Source organism: Danio rerio, chromosome 9, assembly GCF_049306965.1.
Source record: "Danio rerio strain Tuebingen ecotype United States chromosome 9, GRCz12tu, whole genome shotgun sequence".
Classification (NCBI taxonomy): domain Eukaryota; kingdom Metazoa; phylum Chordata; class Actinopteri; order Cypriniformes; family Danionidae; genus Danio; species Danio rerio.
This window is the reverse complement of record NC_133184.1, coordinates 1681495-1699753: the sequence shown is the minus strand read 5'-3', so window position 1 is coordinate 1699753 and position 18259 is coordinate 1681495. Positions and strand designations below refer to the sequence as shown.

Genomic DNA, 18259 nt, shown 5'->3' with positions numbered 1-18259 from the left:
TTTAGCAAATGTAAATCATTTAGGTAATCTTAACAGACCTAAAATAGTAAACATTTAGTATGATTAACCATCAGATATATATTTTTAAAATGGTTATGTTCCTTTTTTTAGTGTATGTAAACTTCTGGTATCAACTGTATACTGCATTTCTCTGGGTTTGAGTGATAGACAGCTTTACAGCGCCGAATGCTGTTTACAATCAGAATAAATCAGATTATCACACGTGCACATTAGATAAAAGCCAGCCAATAGGCTCATTAAAGGTCACAGTGTTCACCAGAACATAATGTCACGCTGTCCAGGAGCTTTTAGCTGTTTAATTAAGAAAGAAATGAGCTGGAACTAACATGCATCCACCAGCAGAGCTGTGTCGCGAAAAGAGATAAAGAGAGAGAAACTGTTCCTCTTTTAACAAAATATAAATGCTTGGCTAATAAATCCCAAGCAGACATCTGCCAATAAATAAAAGCGCTCTAATATTGGAAGTGAGAGTGGCTGTTTTATTGTGGTAGTATTTCATCTGTCACATTGTGGTAATGATGATACGCATTATAACCATCTCATAAAACCGCTGTAAATCAGCATTCATGCGTCTGCCAGATAGCTTTTTGACAAGGCCATTTATTCAACAGTTAAAAGTAGTATGCTGCCTACAAGTTAATTGCATTAATGATATCTGTCATTTTCACACTGTTTCCTATTCTAGCAACTCACACTAAAGTGATTTGAAGCGCGTGAATGACCAGCAGGTGCCGCCCTAAACTCTATTTTAAGGCCTTTAACTATCAACCTCGTGTGCTTTGTTGCCAGAGTGACGGTTTTCCCACATAATTATGGCTTTTTATTTATAGAAAACTGCTGGTGGGAAATTTGCCATTGGATTTTTGGCATTCTTCATAACGATCGAAAAAATTCGTAAATACAAAATTAAAGTCATTCGTTACTTAATGAACATTGATCTCGGAATGCACACCTGGCAACCCAAAAACCTCCGGGTGTAGTCTACACATCTGCGCACATCAATACAGCGTGAGTTTAGTGATGCTGTACCATGGGATATGCACAAGCACTTTTAATTTTCAGCCAGGCAGCCCAGTTGTATCTGGATGCAGCCTTTATGATGCAAGCTGAGATTGCATCACTCAGCGATGTAATGTCAGACACAATGCACTCAATGGAGTGAGTGACATCACTGTGACGGTAGGGTCAGGGGTGAAGTTAGGTGAGCACATTAAAAAGCATTGGATGCATCTCAGATTGCACTGCACCAGGTCTGCATTCAGACCCCTCTAAGGCAGCCTGGTGGCTTCCATTGACCTGTCTTTCCAAAACAAAATTGTCACGTTTAAGAACTGATCTCTTCAAAAATCATCTGTCTTCACTGCCTGTTAGATATATGATATCAAGTGGGTCTCAGATTGTACAAAAAGCTCTGCATTAAATTATATTAAATTAAATTATATATGTGATTTTGGAAACAGGAGATAAGCCCCTGGTCTAATGCGCCACCTGGCTTGAGAAACCCGTTCTCAAAGACTTACTATTTGGGTAGCACACATATTCTGAATGAACCATTTAATCTAGATTATCAATTCCAAGATCACAGTGAGAACCGCTAGCCGCTAGAGAGGGGTAGGGGGGTGGGGGGGGAGGGGGTACGGGCCCATACATTTAGGGGGGCCGCAGAGACATTATTAAGGGCACGTTTTCACTTTCAACCGCGATTCACCCCCCACCCCCCGCTTTTCAGAGGGCCCATGGCGGCCAGCGGCACCCCTGCTGACAAGATCACTATAGCAGGATTTTAATGGGATCCAATAGTTCCTAATCATTGGTCGATTCAATATTTTCGACCCATTTTAAAGAGACAGTTCGCCCTAAAATCACAATTTCCCACCATTTGCTCACACTCAAGTGGCTCTAAAAGTTTACACATTTCTTTATACCAAGTTTAAAACCAAAGCTGACAAGACCACTTCAGCAGGATTTTAATAGGATCCAATTCAGATTTTTTTGTGAACTATCCCTTCAAAAGGTTATTTATTTTCTGACCAAATGTTTAGTTTAAGTGCTAACATGCTGGCTGTGTTTATGCTCCGGGTCTACAGTATATGGGAACTAAATAAGGATCCTAAAGGTGAACTTTTGCACTGTTTACTAAACAAATAGTTTTTTGATGGCATTGCTTGCAGGCTTGCTTGTACTAACAATAACAATAAATATATTGATAAAATGTGAGTAATTACTTGAAAAGCAGCATGTTTTGCCCCAGATTGAAGGTGTCCTAATAATTTACTCACCCCCTTGTCAACTAATAAAATAAAGTAACAAGAATTAAACAACATGCAATACAAAAGCTAAAACAGAGACTACTATATAAAACAATACCCTAAAATAAAAACATATGCATTAAACAAAATCCAACATTTATTTTAAAATTGTTATTATTTTATATTTCACTTCTCATCATTTAAAGACTTCTGTATATTTCAGCATGATTCAAGAAATAACTACAGTCTACACTCACCGGCCACTTTATTAGGTACACCTGTCCAACTGCTCGCTAACGTAAATTTCAAATCAGCCAGTCACATGAGAGCAACTCAATGCATTTAGGCATGTAGACATGGTCAAGACGATCTACTGCAGTTTAAACCATCCCTTTATGAGCACAGTGTCTCCATCTTCTGACGGCTACTTCCAGCAGGATTACGTCCCATGTCATTAAGCGTGAATCATCTCAGACTGGTTTCTTGAACATGACAATGAGTTCACTGTACTCAAATGGCCTCCACAGTCACCAGAGCTCAATCCAATAGAGCAGCTTTGGGATGTGGTGGAACAGGGGTTTCACATCATGAATGCGCAGCCAACAAATCTGCAGCAACTGTGTGATGCTATCCTGTCAATACGGACTTAAATTTCTGGGGAATGTTTCCAGTAGCTTGTTGAATCTATGCAACAAAGGATTAAGGCAATTCTGAAGGCAAAAGGAGTTCAACCCGGTACTAGTAAGGTGTACCTAATAAAGTGGCCGGTGAGTTTATGCTGTTTTTATCAAATTACCTCAGACCAGAACAGTTTACAATGAATAAATAAGTGTTCAACAGTTATCATTATGGCAATATTGTGAAACATTACAATTCACATTAAAAGTTAAGATCAGAAGTTAGGCCTACTTTGCACATCATATATTCATCGTGGTAAAATGTAGGGCTCCTTTATATTTTGGAGGAAGTAAAAAAAAGATCAAATATTAGATTTTTTTAAAAACTGGTTTTTATAAAGATGTTTGGAAAATATCTTATTTTAATAGGACCAGGCTAGCATACAAAATATTTTCTTATAAACTTATTTATTCCTTTTCAACAAAATCTTTATTACCTTAATTAAGAACCTTTTGAGTAAGATATCATTTAACATATTAATTAATGGTAAAGGAATACTTCTAAAAACTTTCAAATAACCTTCTTAAATTAACAATTAGTACAGAGATCAGTATAACAACCATGCCTAATCAAAATATGCAGCGAATTAGCCACCAGTCATGGAAAAAATAGAGGGAATTTCTCTCTGTTTTGCCTATTTTGTTTATTTCATCTTGTATTATTTTTGTCAATGTCACTACATTGTTGATATTGTGCTTTATATAGCCGTCTGTTATCTATATTATCGTTTACAGTAATAAAAAATGAATATAAATATAAAAAGCGGGAAAAGTCCTGAAGCGCCTCTAGAGGCGGGAAAGTGACATCACATCTGCTGCATTATTATTATTCTCTCAGTGAGGCGCCGTGCAGAGCGAGGGGGCGCAAAAGCTACAGCATGGAGGTACCTGTTATCAATATTCCCACATTAAAATGAATTTGCTTTATGTGTGTCAGCAGTGTTTACGATAAGGCTTATCTTAGGCCAGTTTATTACGCTGTTTTTGCGTTAAGAATGCTGCGTGGTGCAGTTATGATGTCGAGCTAACGTTAAATGGGATACAGCTGTGGATGCTGGCATCAATATAGCATAAATACACTGTATGCGTGCTGTTAAGGCGAATAGGCTAATGTTTTTTCTTTAAATAAGTCTATTATTGTTTTTCTTTTGAATACTCGTGCTTCAGTTTCATAACGTGTTGATGTTTTGTTCAGCAGCGTAAACCTAATGTTTAGCCTGATTTTGTAAGTTAAACACGTGTTAATAATACAACAACATATTGAATATTTCACTGTATTTAATCTTTTTTAACAAGTGAAATACGGAGGAAACAAGGAAAATACATCTAACGTTAATAAAATGGCGCGTGTACACTTTGGTGTGGAATATTCTAGACGCTTCGAGCCGTTGGATTGTTTATTATCGGTCTCTTCCTGAATTTTTACGGTAATCCTTAATTTTATCTGAAACTACTTCCAACTCCACGTCCTCTGTTTGTTCAGAAGTAATTCGACAGAAAGCAACCGGCTGAAATGCGAATCATACTATGGCGTAGGCACGGCTAATGAATCTTATTACGCTTATCCTTATTAATATTCATAACTTTGGCCTTTTTTAGTAGCCTAACTGGTCAGTTGACCAGCGCCCACCTTTCAACGTCAGTCTTTCAACCAATTGGGAAGGATTGATTTGAAAGCGTCACTCACCTCATGAATATTAATATACATCCTCGCCTAATTTGGTAAAAGGGTGACCGGATGTCATTCATTCTCTTCCCCTGGAGCTCTCAGCGTTCAGAAAACACCCACACAGAGAATCCAGCTGTGGTTAATATTGTGCAATCAATAGTCATGTGTTATTATCAGATTTAAACAGTTATCTTAATTGCTTCAGCATTATGCAACACATGGAGCATGCCCTGCAGGGATCATTTTATCAGTCCGGTGATGCATATTTATGAAAAGTCAAAGGTGTAATTTTTTTTTCTCTTTCATGAACAGAGTCGCGACAGTAAGGAGCCGGAGCAGCTCAGAAAGCTGTTCATTGGTGGACTCAGTTTTGAGACTACGGAGGACAGTTTACGAGCTCACTTTGAGCAATGGGGCAAACTCACAGACTGCGTGGTGAGAAACCTTCACATCTTATTCTCCAAAGTTCTGCTTTAATTACCAAGTGCATTCAGCTTGCATTGTGTAGGAACATTCCTTTAAAAGCCACTCCTGTTTTCCAACACCAAAAAGGTACATAAATGCATATAATATAGACTTAAAGCCTGCCTGGTCAAAGGAGAGCTACTTTTTCTGAAAAAGTGCACATTTTGTATTTAATTATGAGGCTTAAAGTTCCCATGAAATCAAAATAGAGTTTTTAAAATGTTAGTTTTAAAGATATCTTTAAACTAGTCTGTTCCAAAACAGTGACACGATTCACTTTTACAAGATATACACCTTATATAAATTGTATAAATGTAAATGCATCAGCAATTTTATTGACGTCACCTCCTACTTTAGTTTCTCATCAAATCTTCTGACCAATCAAATGCTCTCTAGTGTCTTGCATGCCCTGCCCGCTTCTTCTCATTGGCTTTTCATTTGATGTGGTTGAGCTCAATCACTCTCACTGGCAGAGCTGTGATAAAAACCAAACACTATTGGCTGTTTTTTTTAAAGGGGAGGGGCTACTGTATGCCCCACCCTCTCTTTATGTTTCAGTTGAGTTTAAGTCAAACATCATATTAACAAATACACATTTCAAAGTACCTCACAGGACATGTAAACACTTTATTTAGTGATATTTTATGCACTCATTCGTAAGTCACTTTGGATAAAAGCATCTGCTAAATGACTAAATGTAAATATTTAAGTACTGTCACATTTAGTGCACTAAAGTCCACGAAAAGTCCCACAGTGCATTGTGAAATTTTTTTACGGAAGTTATGAAGTGTGAATCACATGAACCAACTCACTCACATGAGAGACGTTTTATAAAATAAACTGTTATTTATTTATATTTAATCATTAACTGAACAAGTAGAGAACTATCTATCAAACATATTGATCATATGATTATATTTGAACAGTGGTTGAAATAATCCCCAGGATGCCTGATCAAAGGCTATTATTTATTATTTAAAACTAAATGTTTAACAGTTATATACACTCACCGGCCAATTTATTAGGCACAGACGGGTTGGTCTCAGTATTTCAGAAATTGCTGATCTACTTGGATTTTCACGCACAAAGAGAAAATATACAGTGAGCGGCAGTTCTGTGGGTGCAAATGCCTTGTTGATTCCAGAGGTCAGAGGAGAATGGCCAGACTGGTTCCAGCTGATAGAAAGGCAACAGTAACTCAAATAAGCACTCGTTACAACTGAGGTCTGCAGAAGAGCATCTCTGAACACACAACACGTCCAACCTTGAGGCGGATGGGCTACAGCAGCAGAAGACCACACCGGGTGCCGCTCCTGTCAGCTAAGAACAGGAAACTGAGGCTACAATTCACACAGACTCACCAAAACTGGACAATAAAAGATTGGAGAAACGTTGCTGCTCTGATGAGTCTCCATTTCTGCTGACACATTTGGGTTGGGTCAGAATTTGGCAACAACAACAAGAAAGCATGGATCCATCCTGCCTTGTATCAGCAGTTCAGGCTAGCATTGGTGGTGTAAAGGTGTGGGGGAGATTTTCTTGGCACACTTCGGGTCCATTAGTACCAATTGAGCATCGTGTCAACGCCACAGCCTACCTGAGTATTGTTCCTGACCATGTCCATCTCTTTGTGAACACACTACCCATCTTCTGATGACTACTTCCAGCAGGAAACACCCTATGTCATAGGGAGTTCACTGTACACAAATGGCCTCCACAGTCACCAGAGCTCAACCCAATAGAGCACCTTTGGGATGTGGTGGAGCGGGAGATTGGCATCATGGATGTGCAGCCCACAAATCTGCAGCAAGTGCGTGATGCTGTCATGCCAATATGGAGCAAAATCTCTGAGGAATATTTCCAGCACCTTGTTTAATCTCTGCCATGAGGGATTAAGGCAGTTTTGAAGGCAAAAATTATAAAACCAGGTACTAGTAAGGTGTACCTAATAAAGTGGCCAGTAAGTGTATGTATATAAATATAACTTATAACTGTGCACTTATATATGAAGTGCAAGTTCAAATGCATAAGATATAAAGATTTTATTATCACTTAAAAACTATGATCTTATTTTACATTCCTAATCCCAATACATAAACCCACTACTACCTTTACTAATCATTAACAAGCTGCTTTTTAGTAGTTTATTGAGCTAAAAGGCTTGAATAATGGTTTAATAGTGTGAATTGTACATTAAAATAAAGTGTGACCAATACTTTGCAATTAGCAAGAGCATGTCTGTCAGCCAATCAGAATCAAGAATCAGTCCTGAGATACAGGAGTTGTTAATAAGTGTGTAGATAATGAGAAGAGTAATAAACACACTTTTGCTGATTATGTTATCATTGTTTTATCCTTCATCAGGTCATGAGAGATCCTGCCAACAAGCGTTCTCGAGGTTTTGGCTTTGTGACGTACTCCAGTGTCTCAGAGGTGGACGCTGCCATGACAGCTCGGCCACACAAAGTGGACGGTCGCGTGGTTGAGCCCAAACGGGCCGTTTCCAGAGAGGTGACCATTTATTTTAATCACACAGCTCCACACTAATGCAGTGTCATCAGTAAGATTTTAAAATTAGGTTTTATTAGTTAGTGTCAGTTAATGTAGACTCAACAATAATATAAACGCAACACTAGGTTTTTTCATTTTTCATGAGCTGAAATGTGTAAAGTATGTAAAGCTTTAATAATTAGTTTACATGCAAAGGTGCATAGTACGAACAGCAGGGCTCGAAATTAACCTTTTTGCTTGGTAGCATCGGTGCTCCTAACTTTAAAAATGTAGGCACACCAGCCAAAATTTAGTTACACCCACAAATTATAAGCACCGTTACTACAAGTTTTATACAAACATATTTATTGCATTTTAAATCAACAGTAATCAAACTAACAAGCAAATATATATATGCAAGCGTGAGGAAAATATGTCTCGACGAAATCCCGATATCACAAGAAAATAGATTTTTATAGCATAACTGAGTGACCAAAAGAGACACGGAGCGCTCATCGGCCCTAAACACACTGCTTGACATGAATGAATCTGTTAACAGTATAACTGTGCTGTTCTCACGGGTGCTGTCTAATCTTGCACTGATGCTTTTGACATATGCTGTACCTTATTATATGCATACGTCATGCTAATAGCAATACCGGTCTTTTTATGAGTAGCGATATTAGTTGACTCAGTGTAAGCCTGTTTGCGATGGTGTACATGGTGTTCAGTTTGACATATAGCTGCCACTTGCACGGCGAACAGCATTTGGCGATTATATGAAGGATTAAACTGAAGCTCTCGTGCTAGATGTGGAAAACAGTTACCCGAAAACTCCATCCCACAGACTATTCATAGCGGACTTGAAGCTAACGGAAGTCTTTTATCCACTCTTCGAAAAGTGTAGATAATGGATTAACATTCAGCACATGATCACTAGTAAGATCTTTCAGTGTTATCTTCATTCTCATCTTCAGCGCTTTACAGTTTTTCACGGTAGTAGCTCTCTCTGTCATCCCAGAAGGCGCTGACTGAGTGATTGACAGCTGATATTTCAGTGCTAGAGCAGTGGTGGGCCAATAAGAAGAGCGCTAAGGCGGGGCAAGCATTACTGACTTGGCTTTGTTTACTGCAGCAAGTTGGCATGGCAACTGTTTCAAACCATTCCTGAGCGCTGCGTTTCACGTTTTAAGTGCAGAGATGCATTCTGCGTGAATGTCTCCCAAATCCGCGCATGTGGTGGACATTTTGCAGTAAAAACTGCCTGGTCGCACACAACAATTTTATGCACTCGCACAAATGCTCCCAAATATATTTTGAGGTCGCATAGATACAATTTCGGGCGCATATGCGGCCAAAATGGTCACATTTCTAGCCCTGCAACAGGCTTCCATACACTCAGTTCACTCTGAAATAAAGATCTCTGCATAATGAAGATGTAATTGAACATTCATTATCCAGGACTCTAATAAACCCGGAGCTCATCTGACAGTGAAGAAGATCTTTGTCGGCGGGATTAAGGAGGACACAGAGGAGTATCACATCAGGGAGTACTTTGAGTGCTACGGCAAGATTGAGACCATCGATATCATGGAGGAGCGCTCGACTGGGAAGAAGAGAGGATTCTGCTTCGTCACCTTCGACGATCACGACACCGTCGACAAAATTGTTGGTAAGCTTGAATGGAAAGGATCACTTTCAATGGCTAGTCAGACAAAGCAGAATACATATTTTATCTGTAAATTACAAGACTAAGTAAAAATAAACAACATTTTATGATGTTTTTATTTATTATTATTTTTAATTATTAGTGTGCATGCAGTAGGTCTGCATGATACTGAGAAAATATGCAAAATTCGACGTTGTCATTGAATACTGCGAACAATATTTCTTACAGTTTAACATTTTCCTACAGAGATACTGTTTTATTTGTGAATTGTGTTTCATTTATGTAATGATCATACTAAAATCAACAGATATTACATATTTTTCGTATCTAATTCAAGCAAAACAAAACTATTACGAGGCGCTAGCATTCACAACTGTTTCAGAGGCGAGGCGTAAGGCTAGTCTTAAATCAATTTACATTCATTCATTTTCATTCAGTTCTTATTTATCAGGGGTTGCTACAGCGTAATGAACCGCCAATTATTCCAGCATGTTTTACTTAGTGGATGCCCTTCAAACTGCAACCCAGTACTGGGAAACACCCATACACTCACATTCACTATAGCCAATTTAGTTCATCATTTCCTCTGTAGCGCATGTGTTTGGACTGTGGGGGAAACTGGAGCACCCGGAGGAAACCCACACCAACACGGGGAGAACATGCAAACTCCACACAGAAACACCAAGTGGCCCAGCCGGGACTTGAACCAGCAACCTTCTTGCTGTGAGGCCACAGTACTAACCAATGAGCCACCATGCCGCCCCCCTTGTACATCAATAATTCGATTTCTATTTTGATTGTGAAGAGATGCGTAAAAAATCCATCTGAAAAAATGCTGTTTTTTTATTGTAGGAACAAAGCCTTTCAAATCCTTTAAGACCCTCAAAAATGCATGAAAATACTGACATTTAAGTAATAAAAAATAAGAAATAGCAAGTTAGATTTATTCCCAATTTCTGTGTTTCATCATCTTGATGTAGAACTGTTCATGGTCATGTTGTGTCGACTACCTAATACTATGTAAGACATACCGGTTCTAACAGGTCTGATACAGTAGCTGAGCACGCACATTTTACTTCTGCCTTTTAAGTGATTTTTTAATTTTTTTCCTTTTTAATCAGCACAAAAATATCACACAATCAACTCTCATAACTGTGAAGTCAGGAAAGCTCTTCCCAAGCAGGAGATGCAGTCCTCTTCCAATCAGAGGTGTAAGTAGAGCTATTCACATCGTCTCCAATAGACCCTTCATAATTTGTTTAATTATGTCACTGTGTATTCAGTTAAATTCAAATTATCTTTATTTTTTATTGCACTTTTACAGTGTAGATTGTGTCAAAGCAGCTAAACACAGACGTTCTAGTAGGTTGAAACTGTGTCAGTCCAGTTTTCAGAGTTTCAATATCAGTGTGGTTCAATTTTCACTGCTGAATGTCCAAACACTGAAGATCAAATCCATCAATACGCAACTCTACAAGTCCCAAACCAAGCAAGCCAGTGGCGACATGTTCTATATATGTGTTTATAGGTATTAAAGGCGCAATATATTTGAGTATTTCCATTAAAATCACTAGTAAAGGGTTTTATATTTTGCTGACTTATGTACTTATATTATCCCAAATGTTTTGGTGAATGTTCAAATGCAGAGAAATAAGCAGTTTTAACTAGTGAAGCAATGTGTGTGTGTGTGTGTGTGTGTGTGTGTGTTTATTTAATCCTAGGTTTGGAAACAGTAGCAATTTAGGCCACGTTTACACTAAAAGGTTTTAGTTTTAAAAGGTTTAAGTTTTTTTATGGATACACCTTCCTTCCACACTTCGCCAGAGTTTTCCAGCCCTGAATATGGAGCGTTTTGGAAACAGTTAAGAAGCCATTTTGGTTTTAAAAAGCTGATGTTCCATGTCAGTGTGGATGGGGAAAACAGAGACAGCTGTTTGACATCATTTATGGCCCAGTTTGGAATCGGAAAGAGTCAACACTGGCAAAAAAATAAGATTCAGTATATTTTGGATACTCAAAGTTGACAGAATTGGATGATAGAGCAAAAAAAAAATCTTAGTAGACACACCACAACTCCAAATATAGCAGTGTTTATTTTGTATGATGAAGACCACAACTCCCATGAGTCCACACTCATTTGTTTGTTGTGAATGCACACCCTCTAATGGAGAAAATCACATGCTGTGCCTTTAAGAGATATCCTGCTGTCCAGTTTGGGATGGTCATATATGTGTGTGTTTCTGTTGTCAGACCGTGGTGGAGGTGGTGGTAATTTTACGGGCAGAGGAGGAAACTTTGGCAGAGGTGAGATGATCCTGTGTGTGGATTGCAGCTCATATAAATTGCTGCTCAGGTGTAAATAACGCTATGGTGAAAATTTATTTCTAATAGGTGGTTATGGAGGAGGACGAGGAGGAGGAGATGGATACAACGGCTTTGGTAAGAACAGGATTGTTATATTAACATATAATTATACTCTCTTAAAGGGACAGATCACCAATAACTGAGTATGTTTACATTGACATTAATAATCTGATTAAGACAATACTCTGATTAAGAGTCTACCATGTAAACAGCAATTTCTGATGACCTTAATCTGACTAAAGTCATAATTGAACTACACAGAAATCGAATTAAGACAGTGGAGTAAATGGAGTATTCCTATTATTATTGAAGTGCAGTGCAGACTTGTAAACACTTTAATCAAACTATTACCGTTTTGTAGGACTTTTTGCTACATTTACTGCACTTCAATAATGTCACTAAAATAAATGTACTGCACATGTCTGAATTTAATTTCTATTTAGTTTAATTATGTCTTTAATCAGATTAAGGTTATCAAAAATCACTGTTTACATTGTCTTAATCAGAGTATTGTCTTAATTGTATTAAAATTGGAGTATTGGTGTCCGTGTAAACACACCCAGCGATATTTTCTGAAGGTCAGACTGATGTGTCTGTGGTTGTAGGCGGCAACTATGGTGGTGGTCCTGGTGGATATGGAGGCGGCCGCGGAGGATACGGTGGAGGTCCAGGATATGGCAACCAGGGAGGTGGAGGAGGCTTCGGTGGATTTGACAATTACAATGATAGAGGAAATTTTGGAGGTGTGTTATGTTTTAAAGGGCACCTATGATGCAAAATGAACTTTTAGAAACCTGTTTGGACAGAAATAAATGGAGAAATAGTGTATACGCCGCCATATTAGAATGGTATAAACTCATCAAGTCCTTTTTTTTTTTTTAATAAATAATCTAACGTTAATTTAAAATCCTAATCCCAGCGATTTTTGTATAAATGGAGGGATTAATAAATTAATCAATTGAAAAGTGATAAATTATTAAAATAAAAATAGAGAACAAAATGCATGAAATATTCTACATTAGAGATTTCTTACCTTTTTTACTTCGGGTCGCTTCTCACCTCTTTCTCTGTTCAATTTTGCAAGGCCCACTTACAGCTTCCATTTCCTCTTAGGAGTTGTTTGTTTCCAATGCGCTACTTTTCTTTTGTTTTTAAATGCAAACGCGCACTTACACTCACATATTGCATCTTTTGAAGCAGTTTTTGCGAGTGCTGCATTTTTTAGACGCCGTGTTAAGTAAAAAAAAAACTTAAACTTTCACAAGCAGCACAGCTCATCACTGTCAGTTTCACAGCAGTGGACCAATCAGAAGAGCTCAGAGGCGAGACAAGCATTGCCAGTTTCTGTTCACAGGAGCTCTGTGTCCAGCCAGGTTTATGCTTTATTCTAAACTGTTCTGAACCATTGAGTCTTTTTAGAAACAAAGAGGCTCAAAACTGCTCAATTTTAACCTTTTTAATTTGTATTTTTATATAATAAGTGAATAAGTAAAGAGAATCTGGTTGAGAATCCCTTATCTACCTTAGGGCTAAAATACATTAGTTCTTTACCTGAATTTGTACCTTCACTGCAGGTAACTTTGGTGGTGGTGGAGGCAGCAGCGGTGGAGGGGGAGGAGGAAATTACAATGACTTTGGGAATTACGGAGGACAGCAATCCAACTTTGGCCCCATGAAGGGAAATAACTTCGGTGGGAGAAACTCTGGACCTTACGGAGGTACGTAAATGAATTCGGCATTCAGCATTTCACATCAGAGCTCACTGCACTCAATTATTATTTTTTTTATTAATTTTAATTTTAGCAATTACGATTCTGCTTATTGAATTCAATTTTTTTCACAAAAATTGCAGAAATAGGAAAAAAATGTCCACAAATTCTGTCTGTCATAAGTTCTGTTTCCTAACGTTTAAATCAAACAAAATCAGCATATTTTTTAGGTTGCCCGAGCTCATGTGCTCGCGAAAGGAACGAGATCACGACACCAACCTCATTTATGCCAGTGTTACACATTATCATCATCTAAATAATGATCGTCCGATTGCGCTGCTCTTCTGAAGTAATTCACAATTGGTCTTGATGGCGACTCTCCTCCAGAAATGACAGAGACTCTTTGTTTACAAGTTTGTGGGCATTTCAGTGGTTGCTGTCATGTGATGTGTATTTAGAGAGACAGACTGTACCTTGACTGTTACACTTTTTCCCATTCAAAACTATACGAGTGACACGTTTGTGTATTCTACAGTCTTTGATCTAAATGCGCGCATCATTTAGAATGCCTGTTCTTTGAAATTTAGAACAGGTTCTAAAATGGAACAGGTTCTCGATACTCTACCCTAACACTCAATCCTGATCATTGTCATTGCTCTGATAGGTGGAGGATACGGCTCTGGTGGCGGAGGCGGAGGCGGAGGTTACGGCTCCAGGAGATATTAGCAGATTAATTGGAGTGGTAAGTTCAGCGCCACCACTGGAAAGCAAAACACAGCCTCGGCAGACGCATAACACAGGATGACTTGTGATGTTTCACCCTGTGTCTGTTCAACAGGCCTCAGACCCCCAGTTAGAGGGTTGAGAGGAAAGAAAAGCTAACTGAGAAACAGTGGTGTTTACTGTGGTGTTTACCGTTAGCCATCAGAGAGTGTAGTCAGACACTCCAGAAACTAGCCAATGGACATTCGCTTTTCTTTGTGCTCTTCTTCTTCCCTTGTGACTTTTGTTGAGCGTAAAACCAATATTATGTTATCAAACTAACTGTAGACAGAGTTGTGAGTTGTTGTGATGTTGTGGCCCTGAGTATATCGTTTGGTTTTATATTTTTGAGTTGACTCGAAGACAGTGATGTGATTTTATTTTTTGTCACGTGTGTTTTTTTATACATCTATAGATTAGCGCACATTACATGTGTTGTTTATGGCACAGAGTAGACTTGATCAGACCTGAGGGCATGTTAATCCTGTAAAGATATAGACGTCTAGATTGTTTAACTATTTTGACTATTGAAAAAAAGAAAGCAGTTGAAATAAAGTTGTGTAGTAAATTGCCTAACCAAGTATAGTGCGTCATTGAGTCTGAAAGTGCAGCGTCCTGTGCGCGTGTTGTGGAGGTTTTGGGTTTCGACTGGACCAGGCAGTGTGTGTGTGTGTCCAGAAAGCTAGCATCTGATTTGCTGAGAGGAAGACTAGCAGAAAGCCATGCTAGTAAGAGACCCAGAAGTGAGTATGAGGGGTTTGGAGCAGGTAAGAGTAACACTTCTGCTTCATTTACAGATGGGAAAAGCAGCGTCGGACCTACAGTAAGTTACTCATCACACCTTTTTGTTTGTAATGTGACTCTGTATGGGTGAGATTAAGTAAAGTACAAGTAAATGTGGATTTGTTCAGCATGTCCTCCTGCAGACCCATATATATGGCAGTATATGAACACATACACATTATAATAATAGCTAATATGTTTGAACATTTCATGGTGTCCTAGCTACATTCGATATGACGAAATTGCAGTGACAAACAATTTGTCTGTCACACCAAACACGACGTGACTAAATAGATATATTTAAATACTACCCACTGCACTCCCAACTAACTAGTAAGGGTTATTATGTAGTTAAAGGGCACCTATTATGTAAAGATCACCTTTATGAGGGGTTTAAACACAGTTGTGTGTCAGCAATGTGTGAATATAGCCAGCTTCTAATGGTCAGAATGTATTAATTTTATTAGTTGTAATCACACTTGATAAAATCAGTCTGCAGAAACACTTCGATTCACGTTCTCCTTTTGTATGATGTCATCAGAGGGGGAAAGCCCCGCCTACTAGGGACTATCTCCTCCCCATTAGCATAGGACGATAGTCTTGTTTTGAATCTGCCACTATGCTGACACACTGGCATTTATAGCTCCGCCCTCTTTCTAAAAAGAACACAATCTCATTTGCATTTAAAGCGACAGTCACCAAAACGCCACAATTAGAATCAAACCCTAAAAGGGTCAGTTTCAGAGAGTTAGAGAACATTATTTGTGTGGTATTCGGAGCTGAAACACACACTCTAGGAACATCAGAGACTTATTTAACATCTGCGATTTAAGTCTGCGAGTTTACAGTATACAACATACTTTGTAGAAATTCTGTGAATTAAACTGCACAACCCAAAAGAAATAATGATAATCGAGCTTGATTAGCTGGTTCAGGTGTGTTAAATTGGGGTTGGAACCAAAATATGCAAGACATCGGCCCTCCAGGACTGAGTTTGGACACCCCTGCTTTAATCTGTCTCTCAGTTCGAGTGGAATGTGACCCAGACTTGATTTGTGAGATTTATGCAACACTCTGCAAGTGAAAACTTGTTTGAGTTTCCGCTCGCGTGCATGCAGGAAAAGTGCGGTTTCATCCTGTCAGATAATTAACATGAACTCCTCTGAACCGTCAGGTCTGAAATGAACTCTCGTGAGCTACCGTGAACATTTTGTACTTGTTGATGGTGAACGTTAATGGGTCAAAAACAAAGAGAATGTTAAAAGTTAACAATGTTACTTTTTAATTAGTAAAAACTATCAAAAAGCACATAAAATAATGCATATAATACAACAAATAATATAATTTAACACACAATACAATTTTAATTACTTGTTATATTACTTTTATTATTATTATTATATTTATATGTTATTTTTTTGCTAATCAAAATGTAACAATTTGTACATTTTTGATCATGAAGTGATCGAATTTAATTGGCGAAATTGCATACAATGTCTTTCACGTTAAAATAAATTAATAATTGAGTGACATATTCAAAGATTTAAGCATCACAGTGGAGGAAATGATCCAAAAATACTCATTAACTCTCACTGGAAATCTTTATACTGTACTTGCTCACTATCTAGGTTTCACTAACTGTAAATAAATAAATAAATAAATAAATCATAATAATTATAATAAAATGAAGATTAAGAAGACACAATTATTATCCTCCCTGCTGTGAAATTTTAATTCTGTTTCAATTATTTTCTAAGTGCTGTTTAACAGAGAACAATATTTTTTGGCTGAGTAATAAATAGTACGGCTGGAATAATATTTATTTGTTTGAACTTTAAGCGTCTTAAAAAAACTATAAATATATTCGGAAAAAAAAGTATGTCAGATAATTAACATGAACTCCTCTGAACCTTCAGGTGAAATGAACTCCCGTGAACCACCGTGAACATTTTGTACTTGTTGATGGGGAACTATATGGGTCAAAAATGAAGAGAATGTTAAAGGTAGTCAATGTTACTTATTGATGTAAAAAAAAATCTTATAAGTTAAATTGATCTTAAAATTCCATTTTAAGTTGAATAAAATAATAATTTAGTCACTTATTCAAAGGTTTAAGCATAGTTGGCATTTCTGTGTGGAGTTTGCATGTTCTCCCCGTGTTCGCATTGGTTTCCTCCGGGTGCTCCAAAGACATACAGATTAATTGGATATGCTAAAATGTGTTTCCCAGTGATGGGTTGCAGCCGGAAGGGCATCCGCTGTGTAAAACATATGCTGGGTGGTTAAGTTGGTGGTTCATTCCGCTGTGGTGACCCCAGATTAATAAAGGGACTAAGCCGAAAAGAAATTGAATTATGGGCAATTATGATTAAATGAGGATTAAGAAGACACAATCATTAGCCCTCTTGTGAAATTGTAATTATGCAGTTATTTCCTTATAGCTGTTTAACAAAGAAAGGACATTTTTTAATTCTTATTTTATTGGTATGTAATAATACTCTATGTAAAGGCAGTTCACAAAAAGGCAGTAAAAATGTTTTTCTTTTTTTTTTGGAAAACACCTAGGGCGATGCGGTGGCACAGTAGGTAGTGCTGTCGAAAACCTTTACGTCAGTGATTTTCAGCTTCATTAGTCCAGTCTTCAGTCACGATCCTTCAGAAATCACTCTAATATTAATTATTATTATTAATGGTAATAATATTAAAAGCAACAAGGAGTAATAATTTCATTTGAAACTACATACAGTATAAGTAATAAATAAATATTAAATAAATAAGTATTAAACAATTTAACATTTTTATATATATATTTAATAAATGCTGCCTTGATGAACAGAATAATTCGGTCCCACTTTATATTGTGTCCTTAACTACTATGTACTTACATCAAAAAAATAAATACAATGTACTTAATGTGTTTATAATGTATTTGAGAACACTTGCAGTGCTTTTGAGTTGGGGTAGAGGTTGGGTTATGGACAGGTTTGGTGGTGTGTGTAGGTTTAAGGGTGGGTTAAGGTGTAGGGAATGGTCAACAGTGTATTTACAAATGTAATTATAAAAGTTAATTACAGATGTAATTACATACAGGTATTTAATCAAGCATAAGTACACAATAAATACATGCATTTACACAATAAGTACATTGTAACAAACTATTAATTCCTATGTAAGTACATATTAGTTAAGGCCACTTAATATAAAGTGGGACCAATAATTTTAATTAAATGATTTATTAAAATTCATAATAAGAATAAATAAATAAACTGACCCCAAACTTTTGACCGGTATAGTGTAGATCAGTGGGTTAGTTTAATAAAATAATTGAATGTGCGTGTTGAATATAATAGACGTTTGGTGATAGGCGGTGCTTTTGTTAAATCCTCTTAATTGTCGGTCGC

General features: G+C 37.5%; 1 protein-coding gene across 10 annotated transcripts in view; it reads left to right on the top strand.

The window, feature by feature from the left end:
• The first annotated feature begins 3772 nt into the window (after positions 1-3772).
• hnrnpa3 (heterogeneous nuclear ribonucleoprotein A3) overlaps positions 3773-18259 on the top strand; it is a 61684-nt gene continuing 47197 nt past the window's right edge. For 7 of the 10 annotated variants that reach the window (XM_073912226.1, XM_073912223.1, XM_073912229.1 and 4 more), the window contains exons 1-11: positions 3784-3831; positions 4929-5051; positions 7446-7592; positions 9033-9243; positions 10362-10451; positions 11491-11544; positions 11632-11679; positions 12210-12347; positions 13179-13322; positions 13978-14055; positions 14873-14898. In XM_073912226.1, the coding sequence (XP_073768327.1) occupies positions 3826-3831; positions 4929-5051; positions 7446-7592; positions 9033-9243; positions 10362-10451; positions 11491-11544; positions 11632-11679; positions 12210-12347; positions 13179-13322; positions 13978-14039 (1023 nt within the window). In that variant the 5' untranslated portion in view covers positions 3784-3825 and the 3' untranslated portion in view covers positions 14040-14055; positions 14873-14898. Of the gene's footprint in view, positions 3832-4928; positions 5052-7445; positions 7593-9032; positions 9244-10361; positions 10452-11490; positions 11545-11631; positions 11680-12209; positions 12348-13178; positions 13323-13977; positions 14652-14872; positions 14899-16774; positions 16958-18259 lie in introns of those variants that run through there. The other 3 variants (XM_073912228.1, XM_073912220.1, NM_001328148.1) reach the window with 3 other exon arrangements.